The 19,127-nt window shown below is 39.1% G+C and overlaps 3 protein-coding genes across 5 annotated transcripts in view; 2 read left to right on the top strand and 1 right to left on the bottom strand.

The window, feature by feature from the left end:
- Window positions 1–444: 444 nt before the first annotated feature.
- On the top strand, window positions 445–3,817 carry fam177a1a (family with sequence similarity 177 member A1a). Its single transcript, XM_089005232.1, has 5 exons — window positions 445–587; window positions 950–1,129; window positions 1,347–1,413; window positions 3,017–3,114; window positions 3,191–3,817. The coding sequence occupies exons 1-5, from the start codon at window positions 519–521 to the stop codon at window positions 3,401–3,403; spliced, it is 627 nt and encodes a 208-aa protein (XP_088861358.1). The 5' UTR covers window positions 445–518; the 3' UTR covers window positions 3,404–3,817.
- Window positions 3,818–4,167: 350 nt separating this feature from the next.
- On the bottom strand, window positions 4,168–16,871 carry ppp2r3c (protein phosphatase 2, regulatory subunit B'', gamma). Its single transcript, XM_089005230.1, has 13 exons — window positions 16,664–16,871; window positions 16,448–16,572; window positions 15,702–15,806; window positions 15,269–15,381; window positions 14,413–14,510; window positions 14,097–14,167; window positions 12,274–12,406; window positions 10,948–11,003; window positions 8,313–8,388; window positions 7,990–8,126; window positions 6,061–6,198; window positions 5,899–5,958; window positions 4,168–5,824 (listed from the first exon to the last, which is right to left on the bottom strand). Exons 1-13 carry the CDS (start codon window positions 16,728–16,730, stop codon window positions 5,630–5,632), a joined length of 1,374 nt encoding a protein of 457 aa, XP_088861356.1. The 5' UTR covers window positions 16,731–16,871; the 3' UTR covers window positions 4,168–5,629.
- A 108-nt stretch (window positions 16,872–16,979) lies between these two features.
- Window positions 16,980–19,127, top strand: part of prorp (protein only RNase P catalytic subunit) — a 17,328-nt gene continuing 15,180 nt past the window's right edge. Inside the window, exons 1-4 of one of the 3 annotated variants that reach the window (XM_089005229.1) lie at window positions 16,980–17,648; window positions 17,835–17,973; window positions 18,109–18,343; window positions 18,462–18,748. In XM_089005229.1, coding sequence (XP_088861355.1) covers window positions 17,255–17,648; window positions 17,835–17,973; window positions 18,109–18,343; window positions 18,462–18,748 — 1,055 coding nt within the window. In that variant the 5' untranslated portion in view covers window positions 16,980–17,254. The remainder of the gene's footprint in view (window positions 17,649–17,834; window positions 17,974–18,108; window positions 18,344–18,461; window positions 18,749–19,127) is intronic. The other 2 variants (XM_089005228.1, XM_089005227.1) reach the window with 2 other exon arrangements.

Raw genomic sequence — 19,127 nt, 5'->3', positions numbered from 1 at the left:
AGAAGAAGAAGAAGAAGAAGAAGAAGAAGAAGAAGGCAGAGTGTACCCATAGACTAGAGATTGACACAAACTACGCTTTACCGCTGAATCGTACGCTAACGGCGCCGCCCTTTTGAATGTGGCATTATTATTATTATTATTATTAACAATACGTTTTTGATGCCACAGAAAAACCTATCCTGTGATTGTAAAGTGACATTGAGAGTTTTGAAAGCTGCTCAGAAATGAAATGTATTATTATTATTATTATTATTATTATTATTATTATTATTATTATTATTATTATTATTATTATAAATGTACGTTACGAAATATAATTTTGTAACCCCTTTAACTTTCCCACACCGGTCGGTGGCGGGAGAAATGTGGGCTACAGTTTTTTACAGGACAGTTCTGCCACAACAAATATGGCGGTGGTGATTGCACCCTACACATCTCTATGTACATTTTATATCTGTGTTTTCAATAAACAGTAACAACATCGAGGTTGGTCTAAGAACCCAAGTGTGCTTCGTGCTATGGCAGACCTCTCATTGTATTTAACTAATATAAACGTTTCATTGGGACGAACTATGGAAGGTAATAAGGTGAGTCCACGTACGGCTTTGTTTTGTGTTGTTTCATTTTTGATCGAAGTCGACTGACATGTTGTGAATCACGTCCTTAGCTTGCATTATGTGTATGTATCGTTTTAACGCCAGTTTGGGATGATTTGTCGTAACTACTATTCATTCAATCCATCGGTGACGTTTTCCCCTCAGTTGTTTGTTATGGTTTTGATTTTGCTTTGTTTTTGTTCTAGCATACGTGGGCATATAACAAAGTGTTGCATATTTGAAACGTGAGACATAATGAAATGAGATTATTACAATGATATAAAAGGTATTGCAGTTTGGACTGCACTAAAAGATGCACAGTATCTAAATAGGGCGTGTGTGTGCTTGTTAAGACTCAAGACGAAGTGGAAGACTTCGAGAAAATGGAGATGGGTGACTCGGGTGTGAAGCAAGGAAGAGTGAAGCTTCCCCGCAGGACCATCTACTTTGCTAGTGGCGAAACAATGGAAGAGTACAGTACTGACGAAGAGGAAGAGGAGCCTGCGGAGAAAAAGGCGGTTAATGTGGACACGGTAAGTCAGTACACGTCAATAAAATGCACTTCACGCATGCTGTTTGTGAGACAATCACGGCTCTTTGGCCCAGGTTTAGATTGATTTATCTTATAATGTCATTGACTTTACATTTCTTTATCTCTCTTTTTTTATGAGAGACTTGTGATCTTGTGAATGAAAGAAAACAAACCGGATGCCACTTTCTATTAAGATTGTCCCCGTGTTTGTTTTCTAGTCGAAACTAACATGGGGTCCATACTTTTGGTTCCACATGTGGAGAATGGCCACCTCAACTATCTCAGGTAACACAACCTTAAAGGACAACCGACGTCTCCAGACAAGTTGTGTCCATAATTTGTAAAATGGCTTCAAATGACTTCTACTGAGCGTGTTTTACAAAGATTCCACCGCATATAGCTATATTTTACGTTTTAAGACTCGCGCTGAATATTCCGGAAGTCTTGTTTTTGAGTTGGTGACGAGGCCTCACGTTAAGTCACCGAAGGAATGCCCCTGACCGAAAAAAGGACACATTGTAGCAGTCCTTCCATCACGTCAATGCATTTGGCTGTACTTGGCTGGTCTGAAAACTTCGTGTAGCACCAAAAAAGAGGCAGAAGAGGGCGACAAAGCTCCATGTAAGGAATCAGCCTGTGGAAATGGGCTGATTAATTCCTTACAGGAGCTTTGTCACCATTTTCTGCCTCTTTGTGTGCTACATTTCCCGCCCCCAGATACCTCAAAATGGCATGGAATAAATTCTTTAATCGATTGCAAACATGTATCCTTTCCTCTTCAGAACTATTTGAATCATATTCATAATTGGAAGAGTAACAAGAAAGCATATTCTCTGAATCTGAAGCCATTGTTTTGATTCTCCAGCAAGGCAAGACGTCTTGATGTCACGAACAAGGGGGTGGGACCTTCTCAAACTGGCCACTTCCGGGTTCAATTTGAAGTAGTTTTTGGACACTAAGTCATTTTTATTGGTATTTTGCATTTGACTAAAATATCATACTGCGTGTTTTGGATAATTTAGATGCTATAAAACGTTTTTCTGATGTCAGTTAAGAAACGATGTCACTTTTTTAAGTGACGTCGGTTGTCCTTTAAATGATGTGCACACGACCCTTTACATTTAATTACCATACAGTACTTGGAATCTGTACAGAGGGAATATTAAACAAGCCTACAAAGCTCTGTTACTCAGATATTTGTGGTCGTAAAAATGAAACGATAAATTATCAAATCAGGAAACCGTGGCACAACAGTGACAATGCTATGAATTGGATGTACTATTAAAATGATGCCCACCCAGACACAGCTCTTTTTTAAACAAGAAAGAATGGGCAAATGACATTAAAATGGCAAACACACATGGACACCTCCGTTCCTAAAAAAAAGCTGAGTTTTGTCATAAAAACCGCGTGAAACAAAGTTTTAGTTTGAGGGTGTGCATATTTATGCAGCCCATGTCTTTTATATTTTCTCTTCAAAGCTTTGATTTTTTTTTCATTTGAGTTGTACAGATTGAATGATGATGATTATTATTAAAGGATTTATCCTAGTCTCATTTTTTTATTTTCCAAAAATCTGGAAAAGGAGTGCTTCGACTTTATATCCACTGAAGCTATCCTTGGTTACTTTCTGTGCAGACTTCAAGTTTGGAGTTGCTTTAATGTCAGTGCTGGATTAAAGACTTGGGTCAACTGTGTCAGAGAATATACATCTGCCAGTTTGGATATTCTCTTGTTGTATTCTAAAATGATTCTCACAAAAAAATGGTGATTTAAAAAAAAATGCGGGGGGCAAAAAACGCAAAATATAATCACCGCATTTATATCAAGTAACAACCAGATGGCACATAGACAATTTTGTCAGATTTACTGTGTGTTTGTATTTTAGTGTGTGACTACATGGGGGAGAAACTTGCTTCTTTTTTCGGCATTACTGCTCCGAAATACCAGTATGCCATTGATGAGTACTACCGTATTAAGAAAGAGGTAGGTGAAATCCACGTTAGCTTTGTTTATGTGTGACTCGCCTCACAGTATTTTAAATGATGGTGTGGTCCCACAGCAGGAGGAAGAAGAGGAGGAGAACCGTCTCGCTGATGAGGCAGAGCATCAATTTGCGGAGCAGCGAAAGAGGGAGATGAAAGATCTGACTCCGTCAACCGTTGAGCAGCCAGTAGCGAAAGGAGCTTCTTTTGTCAATGTGTCCTTTGATCACGAGCCTGAAGCAGCTCTCAACACTCCAAACAACAAAGTACCTTGTCCTCTACCTTCCTGACAATGAAAGACCTCTTTACTCGTGACGAGGATGAATGCTAATCTACTTATTTGTAATAATTATTATTTAATAATGTTTTTATGCTTGCATTTTGCTCAAACAGGACTCAGTTAACACGGGAGTAAAACAGGTTGATCTTACTGCGTTGGCATCAGCGAATTGTCTAGCTGGATTTCTAAAAAAAAAAAAAAAAATTACCAACGAACATTAATTGACAAGGAGAGCAGCAGAAAGGTCTTAACACCATTCGATGTAGCAGTACAAATGCAGATTTGTTCTCCGTTTGAGATATTTCAGTGCCTATACTGTATGTTGTCTATGCATCTTGACCAGATGATGTCATTCATCCATCGGATTTCAGTTTTTTTCTCATCAGAGTTTCATTTTGACATAATAAAGCTACTTATGTCGCCATTGTGTTCATAGTTTTGCCTCTTGTGACCGATACAAAGCAACTGCATTATTATGAAGATGATAGGTAGTCCAGTACTAGACTAAGATAATAAGAAAACGATTTGTCCCACAATGGAGAAATTTGATATTTAAACCAGAAAGGTTATGAGAGGAAGAAGGTAGAAGAACAAAAAGTAAAGGAGCTTCTGCAAAGGCAGGCAATCATGCGGAGGTAACTTGAAGTTATAAAATAATACATGCCACATAACACACATTCAATTTTAACCACTTTCACTAGTTGCGATGATGTCATTTTCTTGGGCTGCTGGATCTTTTATAAATGCATTGAGTGTGAAATAAAGATACCGCAGCATTGTCAAGATGGACATTTATTTCGGAAAAATTCAGAAAGTGCATGTACTTTTATCCAGTGAAAATGAGAAATTTAGATTTAGATCTAAACCCAGACGTACTAGAGCCATAAAGCATTGAGGAGTGTAAACATCTTAACATGGTGGTCCTTACAGGTAAAAAAAATGTTGTGCCTATATGTTTTCCTGTGAGCCATAATCATTTTTACAGGCACGGGGAAGAGTCCGGCTTTTGAAAAAAAGAGGGGGTTACCAAGTTGGAGACGCAAACAGAATGTAGTCATAAGAAGTAAAGAACCTCATGTTCAGTTTAGCTATTCTAACCAGTTTCTCACCATTGCTTGTTTAGTGGTATTTCCATATTAACAGAGTAAATGCCTTCTACAAATACTTCTTGGCAATTTCATTATTCCTTTGGGGGCAATTTTTCCCTGTGTTATTTTCTATACTACATTCATTGGTTGCCCTTGAGTAGTAAATTGAAATAATTTTGTCTTTATAAAATGTTGAAGTACTGGAGTTACTTTTGTTTACTGTTCATATGCTTAAAACTGGTGATTAAAAGGACAACCGACACCATTTTTTTGTTTCCGAACTGACATCAGAAAAACGTTTTATAGCATCTAAAATACTCAAAACACGCATGCTGATATTTTTAGTCAAAACTACTTCAAAATGACCCCAGAAATTGTGAGTTTCATAAGGCCCCGCCCCCTTGTTCGTGACATCACGCCAGGACGTCTTCGCCTTGCTCTAGAATCAAAACAACGGCTTCAGATTCGGAGAAGATGCTTTCTTGTTACTCATCCAGTTATGAATAGGATTCAAATAGTTCTGAAGAGGAAAGCATTAATGTTTGCAATCGATTAAAGAAGTCTTCGGGTCATTTTGAGGCATCAGGACTGATGTGTAGCACCCAGAACATGCAGAAGATGGCGCCCAAGCTCTGTTGGAAATGGGCTGATTTGTCTGCTGGGAATTTGTGTCAACTAGAATCAAATAGTAGTCTTGGTGCAACACGCGACGATTCACCATCGCGTTATTTATGTATTTTCCTTCTAATTTCGCCATCAATACGGATCAACACAAAGTTTTCAGACCAAACAAAGTACCCAAAATGCAGTGTGTGTTGCTTTCTCGGTCAGGGGCGTTCCAGACGTGACGTCACGTCAGGCATCGTCATCAACTCGAAAACAAGACTTCCTGAATATTCAGCGCGAGTCTTAAAACATAAAATATAGCTATATGCATGCGGTGGAATCTTTGTAAAATACGCTCAGTAGAAGTAATTTGAAGTGATTTTACAAATTATGGACACAACTTGTCCGGCCGGAGGCGTCAGTTGTCCTTTAAATGCAATAAAATGTCATCAATGTTTTTATTTTTGCTTTTTAATAGCGTGGCCCCTGGGGGAAAACATGCATTTGTGTGAACTGGGGCTGAAAACCACCAACATTTTTGTTTAGGAGTCATCATGATTGGCTGTGGTTGTGCCCTCGCTGTCATTGGCAACAGGTGCCTCTCTGTTCTCGTATGTCCAGAAGCCATTGAGGTCAATCAGGATACTGGTGACCGTGTCACCCTGACAACTGTTTACTAAGTCCTGGAGTGTGATTTTACAGGGGTCTTTAGGCTTCACCATGTCAAAGATCTCATCCTGGAAAGAATGTACTGTCAGAAATTCCTCGACAGGAGCATAAAATAAAGTTTAAGTTACGTGTGAGACTTTACCTTGACATCCAGGAGGGAGACAGGCACTTGACAGTGCACTCTCATCTGTTCTTGGATGGCCTAGCAACAAAACAAACAAAATGCATATTGACCAAGTGACATGATTTTGATAAATAGGCATATTAATCATAAAGGTAATTTGATTGCATTAGTTTTTTTTACCCTAAAGAAATAGTTGAGGGAGAAGACATTCAGGTACCCTTGATTATCCATGTCTAAAAGTTTAAAAATATACTGCAGCGCCGCTGGCTCCTTTTTGTTTTCCAAGGCCAACACAAAGTCTAAATATGTCTTGTAATCCTGGTAAAAGAAAAACAAGTTGAACAAAACAACAACCAAGTTTCTCACAGTGAACAAAGTAATGTGCTTGCAAAGTAATCTCCCAAAGAAACCACAAATGAAGATTATGTTGATGTAGAGAAGACATTTTAATGCCATCCATCCATCCATTTTACGTACAGCTTATTCCTCATTAAGGTCGCGGGGGGTGCTGGAGAGACACCCCGAATTGGTTGCCAGCCAATCGCAGGGCAAACAAAGACGTACAATAGTCACTCTCACACTCACACTTAGGGACAATTTGGAGTGGTCAATCTGCTGCCATGCATGTTTTTGGAGTGTGGGAGGAAACCGGAGGACCTGGAGAAAACCCACGCGGGCCCGGGGAGAACATGAAAACTCCACACAGGGAGGCCGGACCGGGACGCGAACCGGCGACCTCTGCACGGTGAAGCCGGTGTGCTAACCACTCGACTACCAGGGCGCCAATGCCAATTTCAAAATAAAATAAAATTCAACTCGTTCAGTGGCCTGGTGTACCAGTGGCTAGCGCGTCGACCTCACGGTGCAGAGGTTGTGAGTTCAAATCCCACTCCCGCCTCCCTGTGTGGCGTTTGCATGTTCACCCCGGGCCTGTGTGGGGTTTGTCCGGGTCCTCTGGTTTCCTCCCACATTTCAAAAACATGCATGGCAGGCTGATTGAACACTCCAAATTGTCCCTAAATGTGATTGTGAATGCGAATGGTCGTTCGTTTCTGTGTGTCCAGCAGTCCTTCATCACGTCAATGTATTTTGCTGTACTGTTTATCTGAAAACCTTGATGTTACATTCAAAAGCCGCCAGCAGAGGGAGTCCAAGCTCCATGAAAGGAATCTATCAGCCTGTGGAAACGGGCTGATTCATTCCTCACGGGAGCTGGTCGCCATTTTTGGGTGCGACATTCCCCCCTGCCCGTTTGCCTCAAAATGACACGGAATAAAATCTTTAATCGATTGCAAACATGTATGCTTTCCTCTTCAGAACTATTTGAATCATATTCATAACTGGATGTGTAACAGGAAAGCATATTATCGGAATCTGAAGCCATTGTTTTTATTCTCCAGCAATGCAAGACGTCTTGGCGTGACGTCACGAACTGGGGGCGGGACTTTCTGAAAATGCCCAATTCGCAGCTCAATTTTTTTGCAGATTTTGGACACTTTAAGTCATTTTTATTGGTGTTTTGCATTTGAATAAAAATATCATACTGTGTGTTTTGGGTATTTTAGATGCTATAAAACGTTTTTCTGATGTCAGTTAAAAAACAAAAAAGTGACGTCGGTTGTCCTTTAAGAATGAATGACTGTCTGTGTCTTTTTGATTATGTTGTCATATTATTTGTGATTTTGTTTTTTTTTTACTTCAAGACAGCACCGCGAGAGTGGCTGCCTTTCCAGCAGCTCCTGTATTTTGTTTTTATACTTTTTTCTTTCCTTTCCTCTTCCTTTCATAGCTTTGCTGCTGTGAAATGTAATTTTTTCCACTGCGAGACGAATAAAGGTACATCTAATCCAAAATGAATGTAAAATAAACTCATTCATGGGTGAAAACATAACATTTTTGTTACTTTCACTCAAAAGGTGAACTGGAAGAAGTTAAACACGCACGAAAAAGAGGATTCCCTTGCAAAAAAACGAAAACTAACAGGGAATGCAAAAAACTGAGTGGAGGCAACACTGCGAGGGAACATTTTTTTTCCTTCCATGTCATCTTTGGGTGTTTGTAGTTTAGTGTGAATGAATAGCCAAAATAAAAAGACTCCAAGATATGTACCATTTCGCCATCGTAAGTGAAGCACTCCTGAAACACTCGCTCAAGGAAGACTGAGGTGAGCGTGGCTGTGCCGTAACGTGACAGCTCCTCCTTGCTTAGCATCCCATTATGGTCCTTATCCAGGTTGAGGTACTGCCCTGTCACACAAAGACAACAATTACAGAAACTTTAGGCACAAAAGCCAGAATGTGTATTGAGCTGATTTTCCACTAGAACATCCAAATAACTTTGTTTTGAAAGAATACAATGTAAACCATACATTTGTCCACAGAAAATTCAACCACTAGAAACAAATAATTTGAGAGGAAAAATGTAAAACTCACCGTAGACTCTGAGAGCCGAAGGTGCCGAGAACCAGTTGGACTCTTGACTCTCTTTTGACAACTCTTCATCTCTTAACTGGAAAGACAGAAGGACAGGCAAGTGGAACCGCAAGGCATGAGAAAAATATACATACGCTTGCAAGAAAAAGTAGCCAGAATTAATTGGATATCTTCATGTGCTATCACTTTCATCTAAGTCATAACAATAGCCAGACAACTCTGACACAATTCCCTGATTTTTTATGGAACAAGCATTGTCAGCAGGGTTAGTTCAGGGTGGGAAAGTATGTTTACCCTGAGGCTAATAAATTCTTTAAATAGGTAATCAGAGTAGAGAGTCAAGCAACTTCGAGCCTAATTTTCTAAAATCTCAAATAACAGGCCCAAAATTGCATGATTCCACCAACGGATTACGCGTACTGTTTGCAGACATGTTGCACATGATATACACCACAATTTTAATCTTTTACTAAGATCTCAAATAGACAACAGGTGTAAATGTGGAGGAACGTTTGCGTTTTAGGTCGTACTTGTGTTTTCCTCCGAGAACAATGTATAGCATTTTCATATCTCAAAGCATTATTATTATCATTATCAACAACAAATTGTCAACTTAAAGGTTCCTGCCCAACACAAATGATGTGCATTTTCCAACACACACTCCAAAAAAAATTGGCAAGTACTTTGTGAGCTCTGCACAGCTATTATGGAATGAAGATCATAGTTAACGGCACCCCTCTCTCTCCCGGCAAATTGGCGTTTTCGTGTTTATTATGTTTGTTAAAGTCATTATAAGTGCCTGCACGCTGGGTCAGAGAGGACAGTCATTTCATATGTGCTGTATGTCATGCATATTAGCATATTTGACAACAAAGCTGACTTTGACTTTGAACTATGGACTAAACGAAAAGAGAGACCAGAAATACTTCTAAGGATATCCCCTTGTCTCTGACGAAGACGGAAGTATACGCTGAAACATGTCAGGTATTTGAACACCTACAATACACTGTTTGTAAGAAAAGAATCTGTTTTAAATTAGATATCAAGTAGACAGGATGAACTTAATACAACCATTTACCCTTGTGGTCACGCCGTAGGTCAATTTAGAATACCCAATCAACCTACGAAACTGAAGGTTGGACCTTTCTGTCATAAATCAATCAAATATTTATCAAATACAATAGACTATCTACAAGAGGTTGGATTTTTAAAACGTGAAAACATATGATTGATTAACAACGAAATTAAACAAGGGTTTGAGCAAAACCAGCATGGGTACGACTAAGAGGATGCACATAACCCCTTAGTTTTCTTTATATATTCTTTGCGCCTCCACTAGTCTAAAATTATTAAGATTGTGTTGGTGGAATGAGTTCAGCAGCTAAAGCCGCCTATTTTCTTTCTGTCAGTTGAACACGACATTATAGATACTTGGTTGTCAGGTAACAACCGATCATAACTTTTATGTTTTCTGAAGCTGAACATTTTTTGATCGAGAGCAAGTGGCTCTCGATATATGTATATGCATATATCGATCAAGTATATGGGTGCCCATATACTTCTTCAGAGAAAATATGGGGTTCACTTCCCCTTTAAAGGACAACCGACGTCTCCGGACAAATTGTGTCCATAATTTGTAAAATGGCTTCAAATGACTTCTACTGAGCGTATTTTACAAAGTTTCCACCGCATATAGCTATATTTTACGTTTTAAGACTTGCACTGAATACTCCGGAAGTCTTGTTTTTGAGTTGGTGATGATCCGTACGTGACGTCACTGAAGGAGCGCCCCTGACCGAAAAAAAAGGACACATTGTAGCAGTCCTTCCATCACGTCAATGCATTTTGCTGTGCTTGTTTGGTCTGAAAACATCATGTTGCACCAAAAGGAGCCAGAAGAGGGCGACCAAGCTCCATATAAGGAATTTATCAACCTGTGGAAACGGGCTGATTAATTCCTCACAGGAGCTCGGTCGCCATTTTCTGCCTCTTTTTTGGTGATCCATTTCCCCCCCAATGTTGCCTCAAAATGGCACAGAATAAATTATTTAATCAATTGCAAACATGTATGCTTTCATCTTCAGAATTATTTGAATCATATTCATAACTGGATGAGTAACAAGAAAGCATATTCTCCGAATCTGAAGCCATTGTTTTGATTCTCCAGCAAGGCAAGATGTCTTGGGGGGACACCACGAATAAGGGGACGGGACCTTCTGAAACTCGGCATCTCCGAGGTCATTTTGAAGTTGTTTTGGGACATTTTAAGTCATTTTTACTGGTGTTTTGCATTTCACAGCCAGTCAAAAATATACTGTGTGTTTTGGGTATTTTAGATGCTATAAAACGTTTTTCTGATATCAGTTAAGAAACAAAAAAGTGACGTTGGTTGTCCTTTAATGGTTATTAAATTGTGCACACGGACACATGCACACATTCATGAGTGCGCACGCACACGCCCACACGCGCACACACACACACACACACACACACACACACACACACACACACACACACACACACACACACACACACACACACACACACACACACACACACACACACACACACACACACACACACACACACAACACAGGATTAAAAACTAAATTAAAAAAGGAAAATCACGGTTTACCTCTAATAAATCATCCAGAAAGCTGCACGCCAAGATGTCTTGGATTTTAATCTTCCCTGAAAAAGAAAAATAAACGCCACATCATAAGACTCGCCTAACAGCATTCATTTTTCTCAAAAGCCGACAACGGGCCTTATAGACCAATTTGCCTTATACAGTATATGGATCAATAGTCTGATATTTTATATGTAGTGTTTTAAATGATGCTTAAAGTGCTTTGTTTACAGCTATAGCAGTTGAGAAAGCACTATATACATTAAGCTATATTATATTTTATTGCGTTCCCTTTAGCATAGCTCCAACTAGTGGAGGCATAATGCAACCCTATCTACAGTACTATTGTAACTTCTATTCTATGTGCCTCATCATGCAGTGAGCCCTATACATTAAAACAGTTAAAATAGGTCATTCATTGAAGGTGCATCCTGTGGTGCGGAAAATAGGGTAACTCAAGTACAGAAAAGATTATGAACAGTTTTTCTTCACACACTATAATTGATGTTTCAATCTGCTCTTGAAAGGAATATATCAGAATCAGAAAACCTTTAATCGTCCCACGATGGGGAAGTTTGCAGTCCACAGCAGCAATTTGAAAATTTAGTTGTGATGTTTCACTCCTACTTGAAAATTATTTTAAAAATATGATTGCTATTGCATCAAAATATTTCTTCCTGTGTGTACTGTAGCTTCTAAAGACATGGAATCTTCTTTTTCTTTGCTTTAATTGTTCATTTTTTACACTTTCACCTACCATATTTTCCATGTACCTAAGGCATACCTAAAAGCATTCAATTTAAAAAAAACATGAAAAAAAACTGTCTGCCCGGTAATCTGATGCACCTAATTTAAAGACATTCACTTTATAGCTAGTGCGGCTTTTACTCAGGAGCAAATTCTTGGCCGGAAAACACGGTATGTGCCATGTGTGTGATATGGTAGCTCATTCTCAAAGTTGTTTCACTCTGATGTAGCTGGACAGAACCGACTATAAATACATAAACTGTATTGACTTTATTTGTAACTGTGTTGCGAAAAGTGTTCAAGTAGCATTCGGCATGACTCTCACATTCGTGTTTAGCAAATGTTTTGTGCATTTTGTCAACAATCGAACTATTCCGGTGTATGTTCAAACAACATGCCTTCCAGGTTGCATCTGTGCTGGAAAGTCACATAACTTGCAAAGTGATGAAAGCTATTTGAATTATATAGCTATATGAATTAAAAAGATATGAACATTAAATAGGTCACACATATTGTAGTAGTTCTATAAATGCTTCAAATTCAGTTTGTGATGATACATCAATAAACCTATAAATGGTGTCTCACCAGTACGAAGAGGGTCGAGGAAAAAGAAAAACTTGCGGACAGCAGTACAAACATAAAAGTAGTAAAATGACTTCTCCAGTCCATCCAACTGAGGTAGTGTGGGGATCAACTCCAAAATATAGTTCTCCAGATCCTACAAAAAAAACTATTTATATTATGATGTTTATTATCATTACTAGTATCATCCATCTATTCAATTTTTAGTAGCTCAATGGGGTCGCAGCTCAAAGCTCACATTCACGTGTGGATAATTTACAGCAGGGGTGTGAAAGTAACTTTTGTCATGGGTCATATTGTAGTTAGTTTCCCTAAGAGGGCCATGGTGACTGTGAATTTTGTAAAAAACTTATAAATTGTTAATCACCAACACATTTTACATATTCAGTGCGGAATAAATCGTTGGATATGTATCTTTTGAATAAAAATTCAAGACTACTGATTTGTTCTGCCGGTGTTGACATTAATGTAATAAGGACAACTGACACAATTTTTTTGTTTCCTAACTGTCATCAGAAAAACGTTTCATAGCATCTAAAATACCCAAAACAAGCAGGCTTATATAGTCAAATGCAAAACACCAATAAATGAAAAATAAATGACTTAAAGTGTCCCAAAATTGCCACAAAATGAGCTTGAAACTGGGGAGATTCAGAAAGTCCCGCCCACTTGTTCGTGACGTCACGCCAGGATACTCCTTCACAAACCGCCTTGCTCCAGAATCAAAACAATGGCTTCAGAGAGTTCAGATTTGTCCGCTGGAAATTTGTGTAAACTTACACCTTCTTTATGCGTGTTACCGCAATTGGCTGCGACACACAACAATTCATCATCGCGTTATTTGTGTCGTTTTCCTTCTAATTTCACGATCAACACGCTGTTTTCAGACAAAAAAAGTACTCAAAATGCATTGCGTGTCGCTTTCTCGGTCAGGGGCGTTCCGAATCAACTCGAAAACAAGTCTTCATGAATATTCAGTGCGAGTCTGTAAAATATAGCTATATGCGATGGAATCTTTGTAAAATGCGCTCAGTAGAAGTCATTTGAAGTGATTTTACAAATTATGGACGCAACTTTTCCGAAGGTGTCAGTTGTCCTTTAAATCCGTACCAAGATACTAGTGCAGCGTGTTCTACCGGAAACAAATTCCTTGTGTGTTCTACATACTTGGCAATAAAGATGATTCTGATTCTGAGATAGTGCTTGCAATATGTCAATAGTTCTTAACATGGGTTCGATCAGTCTCGATCAGTGAATCAGTCTCAGGGTTCAACAAAGACAAAGATATACCTGGCTCAACATGCCAATTAGTCATGACACGCTAATGTCATAACTAATTGTAATGCATCTCTAGCTGCAGACGATCAAATTACATTGCTTGTTGTTTCAGTGTTGTGGGTAATTTGGTTCGCTCAATGTATGACTTTTAAAAACTTGTGTCTTTGGTGAATGTGCTTATGAACTGGTTGGGTTCTGTACTTCAAACAAGGTTAAGAACCACAGCTTGATGTCACAATGGATTGATTACATTTGACAATTAGAAATTTAGATTTAGACTTGATTTATATTGAGACTTGATAATGGAAATGTGTACATGCTCAATTTGCCCAAGATCTGGCCTTGAGTTTAACACCTTTGATTTAGAGTCTTCAATTAACCTAATGTACATGTTTTCGGAATTTGCAAGAAATTCCAGACTAGAACATGCAAACTCCACACTGGAAGGCTGGAGCTGAGATTTGAATTCAGCCACCATTATTATGATCCTCATATTTTAAAGGGAACAGATTTTCTCTGTCGCTATGAATTAAAGAGGGAATACTTACAGACTCTCTGAGGAAACCTTGTCCCGCCACATCATAGAGACTCAGGCCAATCCGGGTCTGATGGAGCCAGACTGTATACAATTTGGGGCTTTAGTTCTTCCACTCAATGATGCATCGTGGGACTCATTCGATGCATTATGACAACTTATACTGCGTGTTTAACAGCCAATTGGTAAAGATAGACTAATAAAAATGGTTAAACACAATATGGATTTATTAAGTTGGGTCTTATTATCCAACAACTGTCTAGAATTGAAATTGAAATTATAATTCTTGCAGAATCAAACAAAATGAAGACATGATGAGAAAGTTATACCTTTCCTCAAGACGTAATTGAAGAACTGCATGATTGAGATCCTGCCGTAGGGGTCACTGTGGATCAGTTTGGCATAAACTCTGGCTGTGAAGAATTTACTGAGGGTAAAAAACGTGGTGGCTGATTATTCATTCTTGGTGCATAGATCTTAGATATACTATTCATTTACTCATTGATTTTCTTATCCGCTTAATCCTCACAAGAGTCACGGGTGGTGCTGGAGCCTATTCGACCTGTCTTCTGGCATGAACTCATTGCCAATCACAGGGCATACAGAAATGAACAACCATCTGCACTCACAATCATACATAGGCACAATTTGCAGTGTTCAATCAGCCTGCCATGCATGTTTTTGGAATGTGGGAGGAAACCGGAAGGCCCAGAGAAAACCCATGCAGGCCTGGGGGAAACATGCACACTCCACACAGGGTGGCTGGAACAGAGACAGAACCCATGACCTTTGCACTGTGATGTCAACGTGCTAACCACTCAACTGCCTCTGCAGATTTTATTTTAATTAGGTTTAGATTTAAATACATCTGGGGCAAGAAATATGCTCGATTGGTCCAGTTACTTTCTGTAGTAGTATTTATTTAGCTTCAGATTAAGTCAAAGAATCCCATTGTTTGTGTGTGATAAGTACAACTGTAAAATGTGTGTCTTGGCTGAATGCATGTTCAATAATTGCTGCAGGTACTTCAAACCAACCAAATACAAAAACTGTCTAAATATAGAATTAATAATAGCTTCAAAATAGTTCATGAGTGTTTTTAATGAACATCAAATAAATGAACAATTAATTTACACAAGTCTTTTCTCATCAGCTGCTATTTAACGACTGCTTCATTGAACTTACTTGCACTTGGGCCCGGCCATGTCACCCACCTCCAGATAGGCTTCATAACTGATCATAGCCTCTTCACTATTGACTGGAGGCACTTGGTGCTTCTCAAGCAGAAACCACAAATTCTACAGAGAGACAGGCGGACAAACAGGAAAAAAACAGGTGTAACTTTTATATATATATCACTTTTAAAGTAATGCACGTCGTACAGTGATACAGAAAAAGAATAATAAGCCACACACATTGGAAGGGGCATTAAGGAACAGGTTTAAGGAAAACTCCTGGGGAGGTTGATAATGGCTTTGCTTTCCATTCCGACCCATTAGTTTAAAAAGGTAAATTCCGTTTGGAATTCCTGTTTCGTAGTCTAAATATATGCATCTCACCTTGTAAATATTGGCTCTTTGAAATGTTTTTAGAAGCAATGCGAGTCAATTTGTGCTACCTGGAGTTCCTCGTGGTCCAACAGTTCTCTACTCTTCCTCTGGAGGAAGACCGCTCTAGATTCCTCTCTCAGTTTCTGGAGTAAAACTTCATCCTCCGCTGGCAGCTGTCAAGAAAATAAAACCAACCCATTTTTTAAAATAGCACACATTTAATGTGTACTCATTCGTAATAATTAATCATCACTTAGAATTAAACTTATACTTATTACGTCACTTTATATACGTCACTTCCTCACTTTACATATGTCACTACCTCACTTTACATACGTCACTGCCTCACTTTCCATACGACACTACCTCACTTTACATACAGAAATTACATGTATTGTCTGTTGTCAATTGTATGTCTTTTTTAGCCACGTTATAAGTGCCTTGCATGTCTTGCACGCTGGGTCCGAGAGGACATTAATTTCATCTGTGCTGTATGTCATGCATATTAGCATATTTGACAATAAAGCTGACTTTGACTTTATAGTTGATTATTTGAGCTCTCATGTGAAGTTAAAGCCCCATATTTAAATCAGAATCAGAAAGCCCTTTCTCGTCCCACAATGGGGAAGTTTACTTTTGCCACATCCCTACAGAGACAGACAGACAGAGACAGACCCAGACAGAGACATACAGACAGACAGAGACAGACACAGACAGACATAGACAGACATAGACAGATAGATAGATACCGCTGATGAACAAATTTTCATATTAGATAGACGTCCACGAATGTATTTGTGAGCAGAGTTAATACCCTAAAGTAGAATCGAGGAATATTCTTGTAGGATTTGTTTTTGTCACTTCCGCCCTTCCATTCGGAATAGTATTTGCCGAAGAGATCCATTTCTTCAGATTTCTTTTCTTCTTGGCTTCTTTCATCTGGGCGGCAACAAAAACAGACGAGGTAAATGAAAATTGATCGGTCATCAAAATGAAAGGTCAGCAAGCCGAAGTTAGCATTAGCACTTACCTTTGTTTGCTTTTGCTAGCCTCCTTTTTAAAATATCCGACCACTCACTCCGATTTTTTTTCGCCATGAGTGTTTTCAAAAGATTGCCAAACTACATCCAAATTGTTTTTCACAACTCAGTTGTCGAAATCATGGTATTCCTGAAACTTGCAAGGGTACCTCAGTAGAAAGGTTGTATTGAACTGTGCTTCCTGTTAAAAGTGACTTTTTTCAAAATAAATATATTAGGAATGTAGTGTTTCTTGTTGTGAAAATCTTTGTATGGTGACAGACTTCCTTTCGGTCACCTCTTGTCGCATGCTGATTGCGCCATACACGCGACACAGCTAACTTATGCTGTTCTACAAACGGTGAAAAATACCACAATTCCAATTTGAGTAGAGATTTCACGTGCAAGTCGGACATATGTATGTTTAAAACGACACATTGTTTGGGTTGTCTCCTTTTCACCGTGTTTATTAATATGCGGCGGTTTTATGCTGAGCTATGTGGGAGAATTTGCATTCTTACAGTTTGTTTACAATTTTTTAAATAAATATTGGGATTTCAAGATCGTTATTCAGTTCGAAGCATAAGAAGAGCGAACTGACCATGGGGTCCAGTGTGATACTAAGCCTTAAGCGGTGCCTTAGGTGTCCATTCCCTTTCATTAATCAAGGATCTTTAATGTTACTTGCGTTGTCGAACACGGCACACTTGAAGTGCTCCATGGACTGGAGCTCCGGCCAAAAATTGAGCAGACACAACAGTCGGCAGACACATTTGCAGAGCAAATTAAAAAATAGCGCCGTTAGACAAAAGACAGACGAGTCTTGGGACAGTGTAACAGATGGGGAGGGCAATACCTTTTTTCGACGGAAACATGTTCCCATCTCCAAATACGTGTTCGCTGCTGGTACAGCGAAAAGGACTGCAGAGATGCTGAAGAGAAAGGCAGGTTTCCCCCCAGAAGAGAATCATAACGAGGACACATTCGCGAGGAAAGGTAGGGCAAAGTGAACTTTCAAGAATCCATCAAGTATTACCGTCCTGTTACATATTCTGTGTAATTAATACAGGCGGTGCGAGGGTTAAAGCTTGTTTTATTTTTGAGCCTGCAATTATAGAATATGTTTGATCCGTTATTGAGTTTTTTTCATGTGTATTTTATCAAGACTCATCTGTTTTAAAGGAAAACTGCAGCCTCCTGACCAGCCGTTATCTGTTGAGGAATGGAAGAAATTTAAGGAGTCTCTTGGAAGTCCAGAACGATTTGACACAAGCATGTTGTCGACACTATTAAAATGTGGGGCCGAGTTAGATATTGCCAAGTAAGAGGACTAACTGGTGTCTATGTGACACATAAACTCTTGTCAATCATCCCCGCTTTTTAAATAAGCTCCTGTCATTCGGTACTCATGTTTAATGATTCATTGCAAATTCTTGTATGGTCTGCTTTGCCTTAGGTCTCTTCTATCATTTCTTGCCACAGAAACAGGAACCATTTCCTATAAAATCCTATTGCAGTATCTGGCAATATGTGTGAATGGCAATCATGACAAAGAAGTATTTGACGTCTACAATATTATGCGAGACAGCTTCCCCTCTTTGGATACCGGTGCTTATAGCCTCTTCATCAAGTCTTTCAGCCGCACGGCAAGATGGCGAGAGTCTATCAGTCTCCTACAAGACCTTAAGAAAGTAAATAAACTGTGTTTTTTAACGTTTTGCTACACATTTTCATCATTCCGCAGCAAAGTGGAGACCAGTGTTGTGACAGCGACTGTGTTGTCATCTGATTTGATTGTCATCTCTACAGGTTGTGACCCCATCGCCTCGCAGTTATGGCAATATAATTGCTGCAGCCATGCTAAACGGTGATCCAAGAACTGCCTGGACTCTTTATGATGAATTATTGGCAAAGGGCCTTATCCCACAACATGAGACTTGGACCAGTCTTTTTAAGAGAGTTGGTGTGGAAGACGAAGAGACCATGTTGCTGAGTGAGCAACGAGAGAGATTGCTGGGAACTCTGGTGTACATGAGGAACAACCAAATTTACCCGCAGCTGAGTCTGGCTAACAGTATCAAGACCTGGTTTGAAAGGTACAGGACATTGATAAAGATAACTGGTTCATGAAATTGAGAGTTTAAGGAGCATATATCTGTGCTTGATAAGCAGTTGTACAAAAGCAATCTCCTACCACGTGCTTTTGACAGAAATGTATGTCATGGTGCCATTGGCTCATCCTGTGAATGTCATCCGTCCTGTTTTCGAGAGTTGGTCATGGGACATTTGGCAGTACAGAACAATTGGCAACCCTGTGTGATGGATTAAAATGAGTGAATTTTTGCATTTAATTCATATTGCACAAATGCAATAACAAAACATAGCAAAGAAAATGTTTTGCTTGAGTTTCTTTTAAAAATTCATCCTGCTTTTTTCCATGTCATTTTAGCATATTGTGTACTACTGTAATCTAAT

The sequence above is a fragment of the Hippocampus bargibanti genome, linkage group LG09, assembly GCF_051943395.1.
Source record: "Hippocampus bargibanti isolate YZ-2025 linkage group LG09, ASM5194339v1, whole genome shotgun sequence".
NCBI lineage: Eukaryota > Metazoa > Chordata > Actinopteri > Syngnathiformes > Syngnathidae > Hippocampus > Hippocampus bargibanti.
The sequence above is the reverse complement of the archived record's forward strand: the minus strand, read 5'-3'. Positions and strand labels throughout refer to the sequence as shown.

Excerpts from the sequence above, each read along its gene's own strand:
- fam177a1a (XM_089005232.1), top strand. The coding sequence starts at position 519 with ATGGCAGACCTCTCATTGTATTTAACTAATATAAACGTTTCATTGGGA. Across the intron at positions 1,130-1,346 it reads AGGCGGTTAATGTGGACACG|TCGAAACTAACATGGGGTCC; the intron begins GTAAGTCAGTAC and ends TTTGTTTTCTAG. Across the intron at positions 1,414-3,016 it reads GGCCACCTCAACTATCTCAG|TGTGTGACTACATGGGGGAG; the intron begins GTAACACAACCT and ends TTTGTATTTTAG.
- ppp2r3c (XM_089005230.1), bottom strand. The coding sequence starts at position 16,730 with ATGGCGAAAAAAAATCGGAGTGAGTGGTCGGATATTTTAAAAAGGAGG. Across the intron at positions 15,382-15,701 it reads TGGACCACGAGGAACTCCAG|AATTTGTGGTTTCTGCTTGA; the intron begins GTAGCACAAATT and ends GTCTCTCTGTAG. Across the intron at positions 5,825-5,898 it reads TCTCCCTCCTGGATGTCAAG|GATGAGATCTTTGACATGGT; the intron begins GTAAAGTCTCAC and ends CATTCTTTCCAG.